Raw genomic sequence first — 23,725 nt, forward strand, 5'->3', positions numbered from 1 at the left:
GACGTTATCCATCATTCTTTCGAATGTAGCTGGCGAGTTGCACAGGCCGAATGGCATAACGGTGAACTCGTAAAGGCCGTCGGGGGTAACGAATGCGGTCTTCTCACGGTCAGCGGCAGCCATCGGGACCTGCCAGTAGCCCGAACGCAAGTCAAGAGAGGAGAAGTATTCGGCGCCTTGGAGACAGTCAAGAGCGTCATCGATGCGGGGAAGCGGATAATTGTCTTTGTGGGTAATTTTGTTCAGTCGCCGGTAATCGACACAAAATCTGATAGAACCGTCTTTCTTCTTGACCAGCACCACCGGAGAAGACCAAGGGCTGTGAGAGGGACGGATGACGCCACGGTGCAGCATGTCTTCAACGTGCTCACTTATCACTTGACGCTCAGCCGCAGACACGCGATAGGGGAGCTGCCGAAAAGGCGGGTGGGAGCCGGTCTCAATGCGATGAGCCACGGCTGATGTACGGCCTAAAGGCTGATGGGCTGCATCGAAAGCGAAGCGGAAAGTGTGGAGAAGGACTGAAAGCTGCTGACGGTAGGTGGACGGAAGAGTATCGTCGATGGCGGCGCGGAAAAGTTCGTCAGGCTCAGGTTCAGTAGCGAGCTCGGAATGCATGGCGTTTAGAGAGGGACCGCTGGCTGCCTCGTGGACATTAAGGGCAGAGAGAAGGCAGACAGGTTGAATGCAGCCAGGGGACTCACCAGGTAGCAGGGTAAGGGCACACGGGGATGGATTGTAGAGCAGCATCTTCGTGACACCCCGCCGGACATCGAGGACAGCAGAAGGTAGCGGCAGGTTCTTCCGGCGTACAAAGGAAGCAGACGGCGTAAATAAAACGGTGTCATCCGACGCGGCACGGCACGACAGGGAAACAAGGGCAGATGCTCCCGGCGCTACTTCAACATCTTCAGCGATAGTGACCTTGAGTGGCAAGGGGGCAGAGGTTTCAGTAGTAAGCTCGTCAAACAAAGGAGAAAATTCAACTTCAGCGCGGGCGCAATCGATGACGGCGTTGTTGTGTGACAGAAAGTCCCACCCGAGAATTATGTCATGTGAGCATGAGGACAGCACCAACAATTCGACTGGATACAATATATCGTCAATGATGACTCGCGCTGTGCACGAGGCGAGAGGGGCAGTGCACTGTTCACTAGCGGTGCGGAGCGAGAGACCCGTAAATGACGTCGTGACTTTGCGCAAGCGGCGGCAGAGTTTTTCGTGAATCACTGATACTGAGGCACCCGTGTCGATAAGCGCATGTACCGGCAGTCCGTCGACGATGACCTGAAGAACGTTGCGTGGGGAAAACGGAGGCCTTGAGCTTTTCGAACAGCGCACAGTTCTTCCCTCCGGAACTGCGGATCTTAGTTTCCCTCTTCAGCGGAGGGAGGGCGACGGCGCATTGGTGACAGTGAGCGGCGGCGCGGTGATGGAGAACGTCGGGTCTCGTAAGCACGACGGTCGGGGGCGTACGCGTCTAGCGGCGAGGATGGAGAAGCTGAATAAAACATCTGGGATGGATGCACAGGGGTTGAGATGGTTGGCGATGCCACCATGCGACGGCGACAGTGGCGGGCGACATGTCCCGCGTACCCACAGGAGTAACAGATGGGACGGTTATCCGATGTGCGCCAAGGGTTGTAAAGCCGCTGCGGAGACGGCGAAGAAACCGGGGCTGGTCGTAGAGACGGGGCGGGGCGCAGGACGGGCTGACGAGGTGGAACAGTCAGGGGCACGGAGCGCGCCGCTGCTTCTGCGTAGGTCATCCGGGCGGGTGTAGGAGATGGTTGGGGATACTGAGCCTCGGCGTAGGTTAAGGGAGCAACCGAAGGGACTGGATGTGCAGTAGGAATAGCCTCGGCAACTTCATGGCGGATGACCTCCTGCAATGGCGCCACCAGAGGAGTCGCAGCGTCGTGACTGGAGGGCATCAACGAGAGCTGACGCGCGACTTCCTCCCGAACAAACTGCTTTATCTGAGGTGACAGTTGCGCCGGGTCGGTGTCAGATGTGAGGGAAGAAAGCGATTCCTGCTGCGAGAGCGGAGAACGGGTGAGGATGCGTCGCTTCCGAAGTTCGTCAAAGTTCTGGCAATGAGTAATGACGTCGGCGACTGTGGTGGGATTGCGTGCCAGAAGCATCTGGAACGCATCGTCGTCGATTCCTTTCAAAATGTTCTCAATCTTGGCGCGCTCAGACATAGAGGCATCAACTCGTGTGCACAGGTTCACAACGTCCTCTATGTAGCTGGTGAAATTTTCACCAGGCAGCTGCGCCCGACTTCGCAGGCGTTGTTCCGCGCGCAGCTTGCGCACCGCAGGCCTGCCAAATACATCAGAAAAATTGGACTTGAAAGCTGACCACGTGGGGATGTCGGATTCGTGGTTTCTGAACCATAGGTTCGCAACGTCCGAAAGGTAGAAGATGACGTTGTTGAGTTTGAGTGCATCATCCCATTTGTTATGGGTGCTCACCCGTTCGTACGATGCCAGCCAATCCTCGACGACATCGTCGCCGGTGCCACTGAAGAAAGCGGGATCACGCTGCCGCAGCGCTCCAGCGCACAGAACGGTCGGGGTGGGTGGGGCAGGACTGGGCAAGGAGTCCTTAGGCATTGTGAGCGGCGGGAGAAGACGGCTGCGAAGGTCCAGGGCGTCAGACGACCGCAACCTCCACCAAATGAAAGGGGGTCCGCGTACTAGTGAACTCAACTATACAGTTCACCAAACAGCTGAGCGGACGGCAGCAAAATCCCAGTCAGTCACAGCCAGAGAGCTGGAGCCGCACGCCGGCACACTTCGTCGTCAACTTCTTCGTCTCCCATCGAGGCAACCTGAGGCGCATGCATAATAGTTCAGGCGCGTTCATTGTAATTCACTACAGTATGTATGTATATATGTATATATGTATGTATGTATGTATGTATGTATGTATGCATGCATGTATGTATGTATGTATGTATGTATGTATGTATGTATGTATGTATGTATGTATGTATGTATGTATGTATGTATGTATGTATGTATGTATGTATGTATGTATGTATGTATGTATGTGTGTGTGTGTGTGTGTGTGTGTGTGTGTGTGTGTGTGTGTGTGTAGTTTAGTTTAGTTTAGTTTAGTTTAGTTTAGTTTAGTTTAGTTTATGGGGTTTAACGTCCCAAAGCAACTAAGGCTATGAGAGACGCCGTAGTCGAGGGCTCCGGAAATTTCGACCACCTGGGGTTCTTTAACGTGCACTGACATCGCACAGTACACGGGCCTCTGGAATTTCTCCTCCAAATAAATTCAACCGCCGCGGCCGGGATCGAACCCGCGTCTTTCGGGTCAGCAGCCGAGCACCATAACCACTGAGCCACCGCGTATGTATGTATGTATGTATGTATGTATGTATGTATGTATGTATGTATGTATGTATGTATGTATGTATGTATGTATGTATGCATGTATGCATGCATGCATGCATGCATGCATGCATGCATGTATGTATGTATGTATGTATGTATGTATGTATGTATGTATGTATGTATGTATGTATGTATGTATGTATGTATGTATGTATGTATGTATGTATGTATGTATGTATGTATGTATGTATGCGTGTCCCTGTGCGCGCGTGCACGTGTGTGTGTGTGTGTGTGTGTGTGTGTGTGTGTGTGTGTGTGTGTGTGTGTGCTCGCGCGTGCGTACTTATGATGGTCGTATATATATGTGTCAGACACGATGCATTTCATTCGAGAATACGTATCACTAGGGCGGACACAGCAAATTGGAGAGGCTAGTTAATAGCATCCTGGCTAGCTACAATGTAATTCTTCACTGTTTACCTCTTACCACTCGCCGCAAATTTCAGTTAAATACATATTTGACGCTAGCACTGTCATTAAGGCATATCTTTTACACATCGAAATGCATTGTTATCGCAGTGTCAGAGAAAGACATTACGGCTCTTTAGGCACGTAAGGACAACATCTGTCTGCCGGAACGCTCATTACTTAGGACTGCAAATCAACGTCACTCGGAGCTACATTACGTGATGTACCCATAACTAACATTAGTTAGAACTGCAAATCAACGTCGCTGGGAACTGCATTATGTGACGTACCCATAACGCACGCCGTGAGCGAAATAGAGCTTGCGAGAGACTCTGGCTGTCTGGTAGCGGAGTTGCTTGCTTTTTACCTCTTCCCGAACTATATAATTCGCTTCTTTGACACTCCTATTAGTCCCTAATTTTGAAAAATGACAAACCTCATGCGCTGTTTCATCGCAGTGAGCTTCAGATCGCTACTTCTTTTTCACATGCCAAGCTGTAACAGTCGACACCACGATCACAATCAGGCATCGAATCAAAACCCGCGACACGTCGCGTGCAGTGCTCTGCGACATGCGTGTCTCGACCATAGGTAGAATTTTTGCAAAAGAAAGTTCCCAGTAAAAACTGGTGCACAAACATTTTGTGTTTTTGAAATAACTGCTTCCCTTATCAACTGCAGGGCCCCAAGCCTGGCACAGACTGCAAAAGCGGCCGCGAGTGTGGCCCTGAAATGTGCTGTTTGAAACAACATAGAAAGCAAACATGCCAGCCTTTGGGTGGATATGGGCAGCGCTGCACTGAAACACAGATAAAAGGAGGATGCTACGACCCCTACTGTCCTTGCAGAGCAGGCTATGGTAAGCATATAGCTTAAATACATACTCACTCTTGTTCTTATTAATTTTTCCGATGCGAAAAAATTGTCTGCTCTTTGATATACAGCTAGCTGTTCCTTGAAAATAAGTTTGACTTCCTGCAAGCTTTGCGTAAATAGTTATACCTTCCATTTTTCGGTGTCATGGTTAATTTAGAAACGGTTAAGCAGATCTTCTTTTCAGCTTCAAATTAGTCCGGAAAATAAGCCATTCTTAATCACTGATCTGTGCACGCCGCTGTAATAGGCAGTGATTAGCACCGCCCACTGGAAAGCATGATAACGGGGCTATCTCACTCACAGCACAGCCAGAGCGCATCTCTGGGTCACATCAGTAACTCCATAAGAACTCTTTATTAACAAGCCGCTGCTGTCCAGCAACAAATTGGCTGGAGCCATTTTACATGGTTTGCTGTGTTGAAAAGTAATCATATCTCCAAGAACGTCGGATCCAGAACTCAGAAGTGAGAAAGGCAGAGAGAGGCACCCATTTCAGTAATATACAACGGGCGGCAAAATAAGGCGGGGCACGCGACAGGCCGCCAAATCAACTAAAAATTCAGGGGGCACTTTGACTGTCTAAAGTGCCTAGAGGCGAAAGCGTTTTCCGCACCACTTTCAGTGTTTCTGTGGCACTGGTGGCGTCACATGTAATTGAGTACTAATTACTAAGTGATGACAAATCACTAATTAATGATTAATTACTGATTAATGCCTGAATACTAATTAGCTGCTAATTAAGCTTAAGCTTAAGCTTCGCCTTTAGGAGTGGAACGCGACAGCGTGTTGTAGCGCTGCCAGGGAGTCCACGGAACGCCACCACCCGTTCGGCGCGATGCCTTGCCGTTTCAACGCAACGGTTTTTGAGGAAAGGAAATGGCGCAGTAAATCTCTGTCATCTCGGTGGACACCTGAACCGAACCGTAGAGGAACGGAGGAAGTGGGAGTGAAAGAAGAAAGATAAAGAGGAGCCGTAATGAAGAAAATGAAAATTGTATTTGAGGAAAGAAAATTACGCAGTAACAGTCTCACATATCTCGGTGGACACCCGTCAAAATTCAGGGGGGGGGGGGGGGGGGTGCACTTTTTCTACCTAAAGTGTGGTCACTGATGTGTGGTTAAGATGTTAAGCTTCGCCTCTAAGAGTGGAACGCGAGAGCGTCTTGCAACGCTGCCAGAGAGTCCATAGAACGCCATCGCCCATTCGGTTCTACGCCTCGCTCGTCGGTAAATTGGTTTTTGAGGAAAGGAAATGTATTTCTCTCTCATATATCGGTGGACACCTAAACCTCGCCGGAAGGGAAGGGAGGAGAATGGCAGTGAGCGAATACACCGTATTCACTAGACGTGCCTTTCTTCATTCCAAACCATCGAGCTGGCATGGCGGAGTGGATAGCATGCTCGTCTTGCACTCCGATGACCGGGGTTCGATTCCCGAGCTCGACCAATTTCTTACTAGGTTTTATTTATTTATATGGCCTGACTAGAGAAGTTAATTAGGCTAATTGTGTAATTAAGCAATTAACTAAGCTCAGTCCCACTTACTTGGAGCATCACTATATGGTCCCTTCAATTGGTTGCATTGTTACTAGCCAAAGTACAATTGGCCCCGTTTGAAATTGGCGCACTGTGACGTCGTACAATTGGCCCCGTTTGAAATTGGCGCACTGTGACGTCGCGACCGTTTCGACCAACTGAAAAGCGTGACATTCTCTGTCGACAACTGCTGCTTACAACGATGAGACATTAAAGGCTTTCGCCTTACAACTGCATTGCCGCGCCATCTGACGCTGCACTTCTGGTGTCGAGACGTCCCAGTGCACGTCCGCGTCCTTTCATGCTCGCTGCTGTGTCTTTTTTTTGAAGCGAAAAGCTTCACTAGGCTAGTCAACACCGGGTCTGGCGTGCGCCGTGATCAATTTTAGCCACAGCAGCGCATGCGCGAGTTCGCCGCGCGACGTCATTTGAGAGGCGCACGTGGTGGGCGGATCCGCCGCCGAGCGCGGCTTCGTCGGTCGACCTTCGCCGTCGTTCGCGTGCTCTGGGCATGTTACCGACGGTGCATCGGCGCGCGCTCGGCTTCCTCGTGCGACGCTACTTGCAGCCGCGTGTTTAACACAGTTACTACACATGCTGAAGGAGGGCTATATAACGTGCTTGCCTACACTGTTATCGTGGTGCTCCCAGTGCATTGTGCGTGAACTGCGACAGCCATGACGTCAAACAAAGCATAACCTCAGGTTTTCGCTTGTATATCTAGGCTTAACCAGAGCTAAGCCACTCCCAATTTTTTTCTCGCTTGGAGTGGACTATCCGATTACATCCACCTTTTGGCGTTAGGCGTCGCTTTCTTTATTCACAGCGTGACGCTCGCAGTTCGCTAAACCCTTGCCATGCGCCCGCAGAAGTGCGAGCGTGACGTAGCTAGTAAAGAAAGCGACCCCTACCGCCACACGCTGCAGATAAGCAGCTACTCAAATGCAAGCGAGAAAAACGATAGGGCTGAGAGCGTGAAAGGACGCGCACGCGCACTCCGATCTCTCGACTTCAGAAGTGCAACGCCAGACTGCGCGGCGATGCAGTTTTATCTAGAGTTTTATCCGATTCCGGCCGCCTGTCGCATGGCCGGCTTATATTGCCGCCGGTTGTACGTTGATGTAGAACGCTCCAAATTCCTAGCGAAAGAACGGCTCAGCAAAGCTGATATACCTCTCACGTGACTGCCGCGGCAGTAGAAATTGTATTGTAAGCACAGGATGCACCCCGAACGAATTGCCGCAAGCATTTTATCGTTATTGTGGCTCGGCCTTAAAAATATGCCCTGTCTCTCCTGTTGTGGGAAGTCACCGGACCGTTCGATAACGTCTCTTTAGCACGTAACAATTTCCTTCCTATACTCCGTTTCATACAGCACGTGCACCGCTGTGAAAGCTATGGAAGTAGTCCACAAAAAAAAAATAAAGAGAGGTGTATCACTCCACGCTGTTCTGTGGCCGTGTGGTCTAGCGCGTCGCTCCGTAGAGTCGGTAGGCAATCGGAGTGCGTGGGTTCAAATCCCGCATGGTGAAATTTTTTTTTTCGTGCATTTTTTTTTCATCGCAAGTTGAATTTCGCGTGACTTGAATGAGAAAACTTGTTTTGTTCAGAATCGTTTGAATATTATGCCGTGTTCTGAAATGAACTGCATGTATCTGCTCATTTGATGCATACCGCGTTAATGTGAATTGTCCGAAATTCGTTGTCAATGAGCTCGCACCGGCTTTTGTTCAGCAGTGGCGGTTTTCTTCCCGATTCTGCGGCATTGTGACTATACTTTTTTAGATGCAAGCGAAAGGTTTGTGCGAAAGATGACATTCATTCGTCTGGTTTAATTAATTAGCACAGTGGTGACTGCTCCGCAGTGGCTCGATTGACAAGTGGCCTTCTGCAACTTTCGATTTCGCCGTTGCCGAGAAGCCCACATTTTTGTGGGCCTCTCTTAAGGTACCTGGCATGTTATGAATTGTTCTGTGCAACCTGTTAGCGGCTGATCCAGTCTTCGCCAAAAGAGTCTGGGACCGACTTAGGCACTGTGCTCTAGAGTAGCCCAAAGGACTTGTCTAGATCAATTGTTTTTTTAGATCGCAAAGTTCAGAAGGAAGATGTCTGTTAATTTAGAATGCTGGTTTAACATGCAGGAGCACACGAAACATATCCTATACTTCTTAATCGCCTATTTTCTGACTGTATATGTGTCACATTCTTTTGCATATCTGCAATTCTTTTGGTTTTGTTAAGATATCTTTTGTTCTTAAGCAAAGCGTGTTTTCCTTTGTCATTGAAGAGAGCTCTAACACTTCTCTATTGTATGCGGCAAAAGAGCAGTATATTTAAACTGATGGGTCAAATCATTTTTGCCCACACCACCTCAATATGGCCTGTTTTCCCGTGTTAAGTGTTAAATTTAGAACATAGTGTTGATTCACACAGTGACAGAAAATAGCACTGCCTCAAGAGTTACAGATTTCTTGTCGTCCACAAATGTATATGAAGGCAATACAAAGGCAAGTAAGCTTGTCTCGATTTCCCTGCTCTCCTAGAAGAGCAGAAGCTGCTCAGGCAGGATTTTCATGCAGCCAGATAAAAAGAGTTCCAAGCTGTGGGAGCGTCAAGTAAGAATGCAGAAAAAGTTGTACAACGCTAGGTAAAAATATTTCGAAAAATCAAACAATAAATGAGACAGGAAATAAGGAATGCTGACCCCGCAGTGCTTGCGAGAAATGGTTTATTCTGGAAACAGCCAGTGGCATGGATCACAGTGCATACAAATTAAAGGACACATGCAGTGGATGTAAACCGACACACAACCAGTCAAGTGCTCCAAAATTGAAAAAAAAAAATGTGCAGCCACCGAGCAACACTACTTGATAAAACGAAAACCTGACCAATGTACTAACAAAGACATGACTCGAAACAAACAAATTCACACTCAACTGAACAAGAGCCAGTTTGAAATCATTCACACCTCCGAAAAATTAAGGACAAAACATACAGTACTGGCTACCTCAACACTGGCACTGCATAACATGTCAAAATGACCAGAGATTGACAGTGATGCAAGACAACACCAAACTAGGAATCCCTTCTCAGGGCATGAAGATCAGACACCCATACATACCATTCCCAACCCTCACACACAAAATGAGGCTCATTCCTGGGGGTTTGTGAATGTTCGAACTTTTTGGAGAGCACATTGAATAAATTTATGTTCAGTTAGTCGAACGAATCCCTGCGAACGAATTACTTCACTGCGAATACACATTAGAAAAAAAGAAGCCGGAAATTCCTAGGAAAACTATTTACAATTACGCACGGGCGAATGTTGAGGGATTGGTTAGTGAACTGTCATTGTTCAGTGAGCAGTTCCTGGAATCAATATCAAGCCGCTGTCCAAATGACAACTGGAATATTCTAAGCGCTAAACTGAAAAAATTAAAAGAAAGACACATTCCAAAAATCACGCTCACAACGTCATCACAGAGCGTATGGTTCACTTCCAACGGCAAACGATCCATCAGGAAAAAAAAGCGCCTTTACACTAAGGCAAAACGTTCGACATCTGAGGATGATTGGAATAAATACCGTGCACAGTCGAGAATATGCCAAGCAGAAATTAAGAGAGCCAAAGATAAATTTTTTAATCATGACATATCAACTTTGCTTAAAACCAATACTCAAAAGTTTTGGAAAGTAGTCAATCCTAAGCCTCCTTCATCTAGTCTGATAACAATAGTAAAAGACGGTGATTTTATTCAGCCGTCTGAGGTTGCCATCGAATTCAACCTATTTTTTAGCTCGGTGTTTACTAACGAAACACCACTTCCCACAGGTTTTAATGCTGTGAGTATAAACGCGGTCATGAATGACATCCTAACTTAGGAGGGTAGCTGTGTAGGCCAGTTGGTGAGACATGAAGGCGCTAGACACCGCAGCGGACACGGGACATAGAAAGAAGACGACACAGGGCGGTACTTGCAATAAAGCCATGAAGTTTCAAATAAAATTTTAGTTGCAAGTACCGCCCTGTGTCGTCTTCTTTCTATGTCCCGTGTCCGCTGCGGTGTCTAGCGCCTTAATGACATCCTAATTACGCAGGAAGGCATTGAGGAAGCCATTGATCGTTTGCCGAGTAATTCAGCCCCCGGACCCGATGGTATATGCCCAAAACTGATCAAGTTAACGAAATCAGTGATAGCTTCCATACTCGTCCCAATTTTTCAGCAGTCCATTGATACAGGAATTGTGCCCGATGCTTGGAAAATCGCACGCATTATACCTATATTTAAATCTGGAGATTCTTCTAGCCTTTCAAATTACAGGCCCATCTCATTAACAAGCATACCATGCAAAATTCTGTAACACATCATATCATCAGCAATAATGAACTACCTCAGTCAGCAGAACTTTTTTTTTTGTCAACCAACATGGATTCTTGCGTGGCCGTTCCTGCGAGTCACAGTTATTTGAGCTCGTGGCTGACCTGCACGACGCTGTACATCATTTCATGAGGATTGATGCCGTATTCATTGATTTTGCAAAAGCGTTCGACAAAGTTGCTCATAATCGTCTTATATTTAAACTTAGAAATCTTAACATAAACAGCAATGTCTTGAACTGGATTGTTAACTTTTTAACTAACAGACAGCAGTTCGTGTCTGCCAATGAATTTTGCTCCGCACTAACCCATGTAAAGTCTGGTGTGCCCCAAGGCTTGGTGCTCGGGCCGATCCTCTTCCTTATTTACATCAACGACATAAGCAGCAACCTCACTTCTACAATTAGGCTATTTGCGGACGACTGTGTTATTTACAGAAATATTACTGACCCTCATGACACTAATGCTTTGCAATCAGATCTTGATGAAATAGCTAAGTGGTGCGAACAATGGCATATGGAAATAAACGTTTCGAAAACGAAACTTGTAACATTTACGACGGCTAGAGTCACTGAACCCATCTTTTATTCAATTGGTAACATGGCCATTGCAAAAGTTCCTGCAATCAAATACCTAGGTGTCTACATTTCTTCTGATTTAACATGGCACAAACACATTGAATATATAACCACTAAAGCATACAAAACCCTGGGTTTCATTAGGCGTAGCTTGTACTTTGCAAATCAGGCGACCAAACTTTTAGCATACACAACTTTAGTCAGATCACAACTAGAATATGCCGCTTTCATCTGGAACCCGCATCATGCTTATCTTGCGGATAAACTGGAATCACTTCAAAATAAGGCTGCTAGGTTTATCACAAGGAAATACGCGCGCTACTCCAGCATCATATATATTAAATCATCTCTAAATTTAAGCTCTCTTGGAAAGCGAAGACTTGTCACCCTGCTATGTCACTTTCACAAGATCTATCACAATCACTCGCCATTCACAGATTCTCATATCAAACCAGCACATCGCATTTTCCCCCGATTAGACCAATGCTTCAAAGTGCAACCCCAGATAGCTCACACTGAACTTATGCGTCATTCGCCATTGTTCCTTGCCATCTATCACTGGAATAAACTACCTGCAGAAATCGTTTCCGAAAACAATTACGACGCATTTCTTAACAAACTGAAGAGCTTACTCTTTGCTGGCCCTTAATGGAATATTATCAGAAGTGTATTCTTTTTTAGATTGTCTTGAACAATGTGGTCCATGTGTGTGCGTGTTTTCAAATACTTTATTTATCCTGTTGTCTTCCCTATTTATCTGAGCACATGTTTGTTTATGCTTTGTGATATTTTTCACTGTGTTATGTAATATGATTGCTTTATTGTTTTTCTTTAACCCGCTATGTAATGCCTGTAAAGGGCCTTTAGTGTATGTGAATAAATAAAAAAAGAAACAGTACATGATCAAAATTATTTTAAATGAATCCAGTTTGCTCTCAAATTCTAAGATGCTTTTTGAATAATTGACACAACGCTTTATTAAGCTGCACGGTATTTTTCTAAATGAATCTTCCAAAAACTGCACACATTGACAACGTGTACCAGTATTCATATTCTAATTGGAAAAAGTACTATTTGCACTGCCTTACAAATTCTACTTCTCTACAGACACTATTAACACGACCACCTCACCACCTACACTACAAGTTACTGCCCGATACAATTTCATGCAATGAATTGCAATGATGCAATGATTTGATGGAAATGTTACAATTTCCTCGGTAGTCTGATCAACACACACACCCACATGCACACATATTTCACATTTCCACCCACACACGCACCAAGGTGATCACAGCATGCCGGTGAGTCCTCTCTCTTTCCTCGGTAGCATGTGTATTACCCATCAATTCGAAGTCAGACAAGTTCCTCGACGCCACTTAAATCTTCATCACTGGAATCAGTGCTCGACTCATCAGAGGAGGAGTTGCACGAGTCAGAAATGCTGAAGACAACCGGTTGAATTTAAGCGTCAACAATCATATGGCGTTGCCATGCTTCAACCTCAACTTGCTCCACATGAACACAACAGTTTTGCCAGTTTTCCTGGCTTATAGACGCCAGTGCTTACGGCAGGAGCTTTTCCACTTCAGCCAAAGTGAAACATTTGTTCCGACTTGCAATGTATCCCTTCACCTGGCTCCAGACAAGTTCTATGGAATTGAACTCGCAGAGGTATGGTGGTAAACGAAGCACTTCGTGGCCATGGGTAGCCGCCAGAGTGTCGATGCGGTACACAACGCTGGGTGTTGAGAAAGCTCCAGCATTCCTTCCCTCAACATGTCCTGTCACCACGGAACACCTTTCTTTGTGAGCCAAAGCTGAAAAGTTCAGGGGGCACTTTGGCACACTAAACTGCTTCAAAGCGGAAGCCTTTCCTGGAGCACTGTTAGGCATTGACTGCGAGACTGTTTGTAATTGACTAGTGTTTTATTTGGCTGTATACTTTAACTGCGCATTAAAACTACACACTTTCAGAGGCGCGTTTCACTTCTCCCCTAGTGCGTCTCTTTATCTGCTTCTTCGACTTCGGCTGTATCCATGACTTCCTCAAAGTTTAGGTCGGGGGAGATTTCCGCAGATGGCTCATGCCCGGTGAATTCTTTATGCTTGATCGGGTCTACGTCGACTACTACCGCCTTGTGGTCACTGAAGTGGAGTGATATGTAGTCTAGATCTTTGACGCTTGGGTGGGTTCCAAAGACCAAATCCAAGCAGCTTCCGTACTTGGTGGTAGCTTTGTCCCGTAGAGTAGACAAGTGCAGACCCAGAGATTTCTCCATTCCATCTAGGCAGTCTTGATGCGTTCTGGCATCCTGGTTGAAGTCTCCTACCGCTATCATTGGGCCAAGCTTGAACCAGCTTGGTAGCACTCGTCCCATGAATTCGTGGGCAGCCCGTTAGGATATGTGAGGTGACAAGTAGACGCACACCATGTTAAGTCCACTTTCGAGCTTGACACCGCACACTTCCCCCACATCAAAGTGCAAGTCGTCAAACTGTAGCGGTGTTAGGTTGACGTCTGGGTGCGCGTAGATGGAAACTCCCGCTGCTTGGTTGGAAGCACGACTGGCTCCTGTAACGCAGTGAAAGCCTTTGATCTCAACTGGTGCCACCAAGGGATTCATCCATGTTTAAGTTAGACAGAGAACCTTGCACCGAGCCAAGACATGGTCATGTGCGACGTCTTGACTGTGTAGCGACAGTGAACGTACATTCACACACGCTAGTCGGAGCTGTGATGCTTCTATGATCGCATTGCACCGCTGGGTGATTGTAGTCAAGCGATGCTCGTTTAGACGCCTGAACTCGTCCATGAGGCTGCGGTTTGGGTTGCTAGTCAAGCCGTGCCGGAACTTGGCCGTTTACCCTGGGCGTGGTTCATCGTATGTGGTTAAGTAGAGTCCCTCCAAGCTGGTAACCCTACTGAGGGCGACGTACACTACAGCTTGTGGATGTCTCCAGCTGTAGTCGTAGACGACCGACTGGAAGGGACTTATGTATGGTAATCGCTGAAGCGGCAGTTATGGGAAACTGATCGCGCTTGAGTTGGATATCTCCTATGGCTGTACCCTTTAGGAGACAGGAGAACTTGACCCTCTCTATGGGAACCCATGCTGCGCCAATCGCCTTGCCGTGGATCCTGTGATGCCGACATTTGGTACGAGCCATGGAGCCAGTCTTTGGATTGGCGAACTGCATCCACAGACGCACGGGGACATCATTGATGTCGCGTTGAATGTAGCGCAGAGTCGCCATAGCGCCGTTCGCCAGACCATCTATGACATTAATGTTTCGTGTGATCATGTACGGGAAGCCCACGCAGAGCGTTACGAATGGGAGTAAGCACCCCGTGTGTTCCTTCTTGAGGGACTGAACTTTCTCCCTGGCCCTCTGCTTCTCTTCCTGCGATCGACTCCCCCAATGACATCAATGGCGGCGAAGGGTGTCTTGTCTAGCGAACTGGTTTCAAACACCGATGCATTGTAAGCGTCTGTGTCGGCGTTGGAGTAGTACAAGCGTATGGGACCAGGACAAAAAGCCTTGGCGATGTCGATCGAGACGAACCTGCTCTCGATGACAGCTCTCTCTTGATAAGTGAGCTCCATGCCATCACCAATCTTGGTGAGCAGTGACGAGAAGGTGGCGTCGCTCTGTCGAACTACTTTGGTCAGGGCGTAGAAGGACAGCTGCTGCCAAGGTACAGGCTGTGTACTGAAGAACGAATTCGAGAGCCTCGACCGCGAGTACACGACTGCTTCCTGAACCGGCGGCAGCTGTCTCAGGTCGCCACAGAGGATGATGTCGTACCCTCCGAATGGTTGGTCAAGGCGCATGGAGATGTGGCGCAGGCGCTGATCAATCATCACGAGACAGTCGCTCGACATCATACTTACTTCATCGATTATGATGCACTTGATGTTCTTGAACGCCATTCTGAATGTATTAAGATCGCTGTGGCTGAGTCCTTGGTTCGGATTCTTGGACTGAACCACTAGCTTGAATGCGCTATGTATGGTGATTCCGCCCAGTGCATTGCTGCCTTGCCAGTTGTGGCGCACGCAATGTAGGCGTTGGATACCCTATCATCTCCCCTGGCTGCGTAGTAACGGTTGTAAACGTCCATCACCAACTTTAGCACGAATGTCTTGCCGCGGCCTGCAGGTCCCGTGAAGAAGATTTGCACGGGTTCCGACTCGGGCGTAGTGAGCCTGTGGATCATTTCTCTAATGATTTCGTACTGTCCCTCGTTAGTGAGACGCACGTTGTCGAGAAACTCTTCCGTCGGTAGGATGTCCTCTCGCCTCTGGACAGCGGGGCATCGTGGGTGCATGACTTTGTCTTGTATGGATTCAACTTCTGTTTGAGTCGTATGTCGGAGTCGTCTGCCAAGTCAGCCATTCGGATCGTTTCCGATGCTTTCCTGGCTTCCCGCTGCATCTCTGTAATCTCGGCGGCTTGGTGCGCTTCCACTTGCGCCCGCATCTCTCGTTCGTCGGTAATGATGCGGTTGCACATGGTGACTAGTTCTTCGATGTTTACATTATGAGTGTACTTGCTCTTCACTAGCATGATTTGCTGGTAGTTACTGTCGAAGATTTCATTGGAGCGGTTGCAGTCTAGGATGTCAAGTTCCCGCTTGAATGGATGGAAGAGCAGCACATGATCACGTTTAAAGTTAAGGACGTCTGATTCGGGGTACGAGTGCCACTTTATGGGGCACTTTACTGAGGTCTCTGCCGAACCACAAACGTTCACATACACTGCACACTGCACCGAACTCGTTCTGCACAAACTGCTTGTCGAAGTGGTTCGTGGCCGACTGAAACTTGTTGAGAGTAGTTTGCGAATTCACCGCCGCGAAGACCGCAGTAGGAGCGCTTGTGCTTGGCTGCGCCCACGCATGGAGCCGCTGCTGGCTCCGCCTCAAGCGCTGTGCTTCTCTAGCCTTTCGGCGGCGAGTCTCGGGGCTCTGTGGTGGTGGTGGACGGCTACCGCTCGCACACGACCCACCTTCAGCATTAAGTCGCTGCTGATTCCGCATCAGACGTAGTGCCTCCCGGGCCTTTCTACGCCGAGTCTTGGAGCTCTGTGGAGACGGATGAGGCTGCATTGCTTGGCGTACACGATCGGCCTCCCTAGATCGCCGCTTGCGCTCCGCGGCTTTAGCGCGCTTCGTGTTGGGAGACAGCGCAGCTCGAGGCATCCTCACAGGTGGCCGCTGCGATGCGAACTGAAGACGTCAGGGGTGGCCACAGCTTTTAAGACGAAAGCCTTTAATGCCTCATCGACAGAAGGTTGTGAGCAGAAGCCGCGACAGCGTCTTGCAACGCTGGCAAGGAGAACACAGAACGCCATCGCCCGTTCGGCAAATTCGGCCCGTTCGGCAAAGGAGACCACAGAACGCCATCGGCCCATTCGGAAAGGAAATGAATCTGTCTCGCATATCTCGGTGGACACCTGAACCTGACCGGAAGAAGGGAGGGACATGAGAGTGAACGAAGACACCGTATTCAGTACACGCGCCTTTGAACATTGTTTTTTGAGGAAAGGAAATGTATCTGTCTCGGATATGTCGGTGGACACCTGAACCACGCCATAAGGGGAAGGGAGGAAGATGGGAGTGAACGAAGACACCGTATTCACTAGACACGCCTTTGTAGTGGTGGCGTAGTGGTTAGCAGTAGTAGCTCACTCTCCGACAGCGGCAGAAGAAACCGCCATCGCGCTGGCCATCGCTGACCCACGTACGCGCACAGTCCTAAGCGACTCCAAAAGAGCGATACAAAATTACTCGGCAGGTTTTATCTGCCACCCCGCTGCACGCATCCTTCGCGGCTGCACTCTCGACCATAAGAGCAACCTGGTCTGGGTACCCGCCCACGCGGGAAACTCTGGAAACGAAGGGGTCGACCGACTAGCCCGAGGACTAACCAACCGGGCGGCCGGCCCCACGGATCCAGACGCTCTTGCCGAGGCTCCCCAGACCTTTGCCGAAATTACCAACCTCTACAGAGAGATGAGACGCCAGTTCCCGCCTCCACACCCCGACTTTAATCGAGCGCAAGCCAGCTTGCTCCGCAGGTTGCAGACGCACTCCATCCTTAGCCATTCTAGACTTTCACTCATCACAGACGGGGAATATGACCCCGTCTGCCAAAATTGTTACCAGGGAGAAATCGCCACCCAGGCACACATCCTCTGGGGTTGCGCGGGAAATCCGCCCCCTCGAACCTTACTGCCAGCTCCCTCCGAAGAAGGATGGAACCAACTCCTCAAAAGGCCAGACAAGAGCATCCAACTGGCACTCATTTCGTGGGCCCAGGAAGTCGCCCCCACCTGGGGGCCACACCAAGCCCACCTGCCCTAAATCCCACCAATCTATGGCAATAAAGTTGTTTCTCTCTCTCTCTCTCTGGTTAGCATGCTCCTCTCGCACTCCGAAGACCCTGGTTCGAATCCCAGCTCGACCAATTCCTTATTCTTTCTTTATTTGTCTCGTCTGATTAGAAATATTAATTAGGCTAATTGGTTATTTAAGTAATTAACTAAACTGAGTCCCACTTACTTGGAGCACCACTTACCATTAGTTTAATTGGTTGCGTGGTTACTAGCCAAAGTACAATTGGCCCCTTTTGAAATTCGCGCACTCTGACGTCACCACCATTTCGACCAATTGAAAATTCAGGGGGGCACTTTGTTGACCTAAAGTGCAGTGAGGCGAAAGCCTTAAGCGCGGTGTTGCTGCTTGTGTCACTGATGTGCGGTTAAGATATTAGGCTTCGCCTCTAAGAGCGGAACACGACACTAACTTGCAACGCTGTCAGGGAGTCCATAGAACGCCATCGCCCGTTCGGTTCTACGACTTGCTCGTCGGTAAATTAGTTTTTGAGGAAAGGAAATGTATGTGTCTCTCATATCTCGGTGTACACCTAAACCTCGCCGTAACGGGAAGGGAGGAAGATGGGAGTGAACGAAGACACCGTATTCACTAGACGCGCCTTTGTTCATTCCAAACCATCGAGCGGCATGGCGGAGTGGTAGCGTGCTCATCTCGCACTCCAGAGACCGGGGTTCGATTCCCAAGCTCGGAAAATTTCCTACTCTGTTTTATTTGTTTATCTGGTCTCGCTAGAAAGGCTAATTGGTTAAGTAAGTCCCACTAACTTGGAGCATCACTATACGATCCCTTTAATTGGTTGCATGGCTAGTAGCCAAAGTGCAATTGGCCCCGTTTGAAATTCGCGCACTGTGACGTCACGGCCATTTCGACCAACTGAAAAGCGTGATATTTCTGTCGACAACTCCTGCTTACAACGATGAGGCATAAAAGGCTTCCGTCTTAATATCAGCTTTGCGTGTAGACTTGGTAGGTGCTTTTTCAAGAGCCATGCTATGATATGGAGCATTGTCCATGACGACAATGCTATTGGCGGAAATGTTTGACAAAAGCTTGTCGGGGAACCACTTCTCAAAGCAGTTGCCATCCATCTCAGAGTGGTAGTCAGCGTGGTTTTTCTTTTTTGCTCTGAAGAAGTCAGCAGAATCTTCCACGAATCCTGTTGCACTGCTCCCAGCATGTAAAAGGATCAAACGGGCCCCCTTGACCGAAGGCGCAGCCAATCCCGTTGTTAAACCTTTCAGGAAGGCATCCTGAGATGACTTCACAGTCTTGTCTTGCCATACGTATTCTTTTGTGTGCCCTGCGTTGACCCAGGATTCATCTAGGTAGATGATGCACCTGTAAATGCAAAACAACCGAGTGCACGAGTTAATGCTTGTCAGTAAAAAAACACACTGCAGCATGTAAGCAGGCAACGCACTGCAAGAAACACACTGCTACCACTGTCTCACAAACAGCCGCTCAAAGACAATCGAGAAAAAAAATTATCTCGGCTTTATTACTCCCTTGTTCGGGCTTTCGCGCCCAGGCGGCATTTGGTAGCCACTTTATATTCACTGCATATTTGCATGGGGTACTTGACTAATTCGGCAACGTTTGAAATCTCTTCACTTGTGGCGACTGCGAACAAAAATTCCCAACGTTCGCAGCAGTAGCGATAGTAACTCGCACCACCGGAGCAACGGGCAGTGTACGGTGGGTGTTTATTCGTTCCTACGTTGACAACGAGTTGTCACTACCCATTGCGGTGCTACGACATTTTTGGCAGTTTTGTTGTTTTTGATTGCCGCACAAACTGGGATTTGGCTATTAAATCTGACCCATGCTGACTCGTGCCCCACCCAAACGTAGCGCAAAACTGGCCGTGAAACGTCACCTCTACGCAAACGGTCCGCAACAGCAACGTGGTTAAGACGATTTCTTTTAAATGTGTCATTCAGAAGCAGCACTCACTGTCACGACAACGAGGTTGCAACGCTAACATAAGCTCTATGTGAAGCCAGTCTAATCGTGCTGCGTAAGAAAACAAGCAAGGAACGACTCGTACCTGCCCTGTTCTCGAAATTCCTTGATCGCCCGCAGGTACCTGTGACGCCAGGCAATGTTGTCACTTCGCTCGATCAGCGCAAGGTTCCGTTTTCTTTTTTTCAAATGTGAATCCGATGTCCTTCATCAGCCGCCACAACGTGTCTAGTGAAGCAGCGCTACGGCACAGGGCCAAAGGGGAGAAAGGGACGAACAAAGCGCTATCAGCGCTGTGTTCGTCCCTTTCTCCCCTTTAGCCCTGTGCCGTAGCGCTGCTTCACTAGATATGTCAGACCAACTCGCCCACCAGTTCATGCTCCACAACGTGGTTTTCTTGAAGTTCGGCAGGTAGTCGTCCTCATTGACAGCCTTTAGCACACTGTCCAGGGTTGGGACTTCCCTCTTCGCGTACATACTGTGCACTTTCAGACGGATGGCATGGACTGTGAAGCTGTCATTCTTTACTGTTCGCGAGCTTGGAATCTTCACGTCGCGAGGTCTTTTCTTCGCAGACGCCAAAGGCCCACACAGACGCTCCGCCTTGATTTTGGCAGCGGTACGGGGAGATACTCCGGCGTCCTCGCTCACAGCACTCAGTACTTCCCGAACAGACTTCTCCGGAAAACGGATCCTGGTACGGGCGTACACATTTGCAATTACTTGCTTGGCGTGCCTTGACAGCTTGGATGTACGAACCTTCGAGCAAATGCGTACAGGAGAGGTGGCCGGGGCCGCTGACCAGGACGCCATTTTCTCAACAGTGAAAGGGCGCCTGACGGAAAGAGTAAACACGGCCAGGGTTGCGGAAAAAGTGAAAACGTGAAATGGAAAAAATACGACAAACGCGAAATTCAGAACCACAGATCTCGATCAATTCGCTTGCAATAGCAGCGTTTTTGTCGCGCTGATGACAAAATTATTAGACATGAAGCCTGCCGGCAGAGCATTTGTTATTTTATGCGAAGCATATTACTAGAGCTACACTACAGCCCGTCGAGCGCGGCGGTGGAGCTACCATTGACCTTTAGCGTGACCACGTGACACCACGTGACAACATGACGTCACAGCAGAGGAGAGATGGGCTGCCGGCTCGCGCGGTCGGCCGCGGCGGTGGAGGCTCGACATCAGAGGCGCGGCGGCTGACCACGTGACGCTACAGCAGCGGTATAAAGCGGAGCTTGCCTCGCTCTCCGGGCACTTACGAGGCGGCCGGGTGTTGGGATGCCGCCTAGAAGCAGGGCTGATTTGAACGAGAAGCGAAAGCTTCAGCGTGCCTCAGAGACCGATGAAGAGCGGGATGAACGTCTGGCTAAGCGGCGTGCTCAATATGCGGCTCGGCGACAACGTTCTACAACAACTGAAGAACAAAGCGAGGAACTTTACCAAGCCTAGCCATCAATATGCTTCGGATCTGACTAGGCTTAACCTTAGCTAAGCCTCAGCCATTTTTTTCGCTCATCACAAGTAACGCACTATTTTCTGTCTCGGATGCAGGTTGCGCAAACAGGAGCGCTAGCATTTGCAGCGTTGCACCTGATGTATGAAACGTAGGGTAAAAGAGCACGTCTCTTCACTGATGCAACAAGCCCGATGCCAAATCTACAGTATACAGTCGGCAGCGTCTGAAGTAAAACATTCAGAGTTAGTTCCCCACTGTAAAAGTTGAATAAAAGAACCACAAGCTCCACACATCATCCACCGCGTCGCACGAAAGAAGACATATGAATGGCACAAAAGTTTGTTTTTGAACTTGTTCGAATTTTCCCGCTCCTAATTCCACTTCGTCGACTGCTGAAAACACCTAACAATGCAAGCAAATGGATTAGAAGTCACAGCACAGTGCATAGTGGAGAGTCGTCCGTAGATAGTGTTCTCTGCAGTAGCAAAAACACAGCAAATGAATGTTTAACGTTTATAGAACCGTTAGTAAAAACACTTTTCCCCAATTGTGGAACAATCATGCTATCCTGCCAGCATTATGGAGGGTTTGGCAAAACGTGGCATTTTGTTACGACACCTTAACTTTTAAACGGGCAATTATATTGACTTTAAGTAAAGATAGCATGAACCAACACATCTGTGTACTACAATCCAGTTTAATGTTGATCCAATTCTCTTAATGATGACCCGATCCGCTCTTTCTTGCCATGAACGTGGGATCTCATGTGAAACGGTCACCTTACAACGGTACATAGTCGGCGCTCGTCAAGCAGTTTGTGAGGTGGAGCCAGCCATTGAGGTGATTTTGTTACGCAAAAGACAGAGTCGTTATTGCCGCTGCATCTCCGACACCAGCTGTGTGGGCGGGCAATGTCGCCCGTATAATGCATGCCACGAGAGTCTTGCTTAATGCGGAGAACGAAGCACTGGAACTTTTTTCAATACAGCGGCATTGATTGTGCCGTAGTAAAAATAACGGAACTGCTTAAGTGTGTAACTTTCTCCAGTGAGCAAAGCATTGAACTGCACCGCAAGCTTTAAAATTAGGGCGATTTTCCTTTAAAAGTGAATTCTATTGTTGTTTTCGCAATGAAATCAGAGAGTTGCAATTCCTTCCCGAATAAATTACACAGAAGAAAGCACGAAAGTGCAGTGGTCGATTATGCATCTGGAATAATGATGGGGTGAATGATACTTGAGTGTTCCATTTTATATAACTGCTGCTTTGCAGCACTAGAGCATTTCGCAGTTTCTAGATAGAATCAACAATGGTAGGTTTTGGGCCAGTTGATCCGACATACTTGCAGGGGAAAACCGCGTCTTCAAAGAGGACGGGGACACACAAGACGAGCGATAATCCTGTGCAGTTCTCGTCTCCGTCTGGTTTAAAGTCGCGGTTTTTCCCTTCAAGTTGCTAGATAGAGTTCGGATACTTCAGGTATGTGGAGAAGTGCAAAAACACGAGTGCTGCAATTCTTATCATAAACTACAGGAAAAGTTGTGTCAGAAACACCTCAAGAAAGGAGTACGCCGACATAAGGAATACAAGAGCCCGCCGATTTGGCGGTTTCGCGTGCTTGTGGTGCGGAGAACCAATTCCTGTATTTATGCAGACCATGTAGGACGAAAAGCTATTAGAGTCCAGCCTGTCCATGGCCTCTGCTATCAGCCAAATCTAGCTGAGCTTGTGCTACGACTGCCATGTCGAAGTCCAAGTCTCAATGTCAAAGATAAAATTCATGTGACGGATTCTCAGTTCTCCTAAGTATCCTTGTAATTTCCCTCATGTGACCCCCAACAGCATCCGGCTAAACAACTCATAGTTGCAGTTTTGAATCACTCTCATGCCAAACTTTTTGGAGTCATCTCATTGTGAAGAATGGCAGTAAGCATACAATGCATTGCAAGATAGGTGAGGTAAATTCAAGGATGACGCATTACGGTGCCAGCCGCAATCTATGAATGGGTCTCGGCTGGATGCGCACGCTTTTGGACACGTTACTGGCTTCACGCGCTTCTCTTCTCTGAACTGGAGTGTGCGCAAGCTATTCCTAACTTCATTTTGTTGTTAAAGTTACACTAGGCTATCAGAAGCGCATTTGGCGGAGCCGAGCAAAGGCCGCTAATACGCATGCGCCGTTACCATGGCAACCAGTTGCGCTGCAGCAACAGGTGTGCGCCGCGCGCCCTCTCTCCGCCGCAAGCGCTGCGCCGAGTTCCGCCGCGAGTGTCGTCACTACTTCGCCTCACTGGGCATGCGCAGAGTAGCGCCGCGCAGCTGGTATATAAGCCGGAATTAGAGAGTACTAGAAGAGTCTAGCCGGAATCTATGTCCTCGCTCCTCAGACGCGCACCATGGAAGAAGGACAGCGGCCGTGCTCGTCGCGGCAGCAGTCCAGGCTGCGTCAAATTGAGTCTTCCGACCAGAGGTGGCCTCGTGCTACAAAGCCGGCCGACAGCGTGAAAGCGAGGCTAGAAAGGCTAAGCGGGCGGCCGAGACGCCCGAAGAACGAGAGGAACGTCTCGCGAAGAGACGCCGCCAAGCTGCTGAACGACAACGACGGCGTGTCGCTACCGAAATGTCAGTAGACAAAGCTGCTTTCGCTACGTATATACTGCCTTAGCTGAGCAAAGCCACTGCCAGTTTTTTCGTGTGAAGAGCGGCTGTCAT

The 23,725-nt window shown here is 48.6% G+C and overlaps 2 protein-coding genes across 2 annotated transcripts in view; both read left to right on the forward strand.

Moving 5' to 3' along the window:
• LOC149331206 (uncharacterized) overlaps positions 1 to 23,725 on the forward strand; it is a 140,136-nt gene that overhangs the window by 60,353 nt on the left and 56,058 nt on the right. The gene's annotated exons all lie outside the window — the stretch shown is intronic.
• On the forward strand, positions 11,125 to 11,864 carry LOC149331207 (uncharacterized). The gene has a single exon (XM_089555424.1). The coding sequence runs from the start codon at positions 11,125 to 11,127 to the stop codon at positions 11,833 to 11,835; it is 711 nt and encodes a 236-aa protein (XP_089411550.1). The 3' UTR covers positions 11,836 to 11,864.

The sequence above is a fragment of the Amblyomma mixtum genome, chromosome 8, assembly GCF_055824585.1.
Source record: "Amblyomma mixtum isolate Tamu chromosome 8, ASM5582458v1, whole genome shotgun sequence".
Taxonomy (NCBI): Eukaryota; Metazoa; Arthropoda; class Arachnida; order Ixodida; family Ixodidae; genus Amblyomma; species Amblyomma mixtum.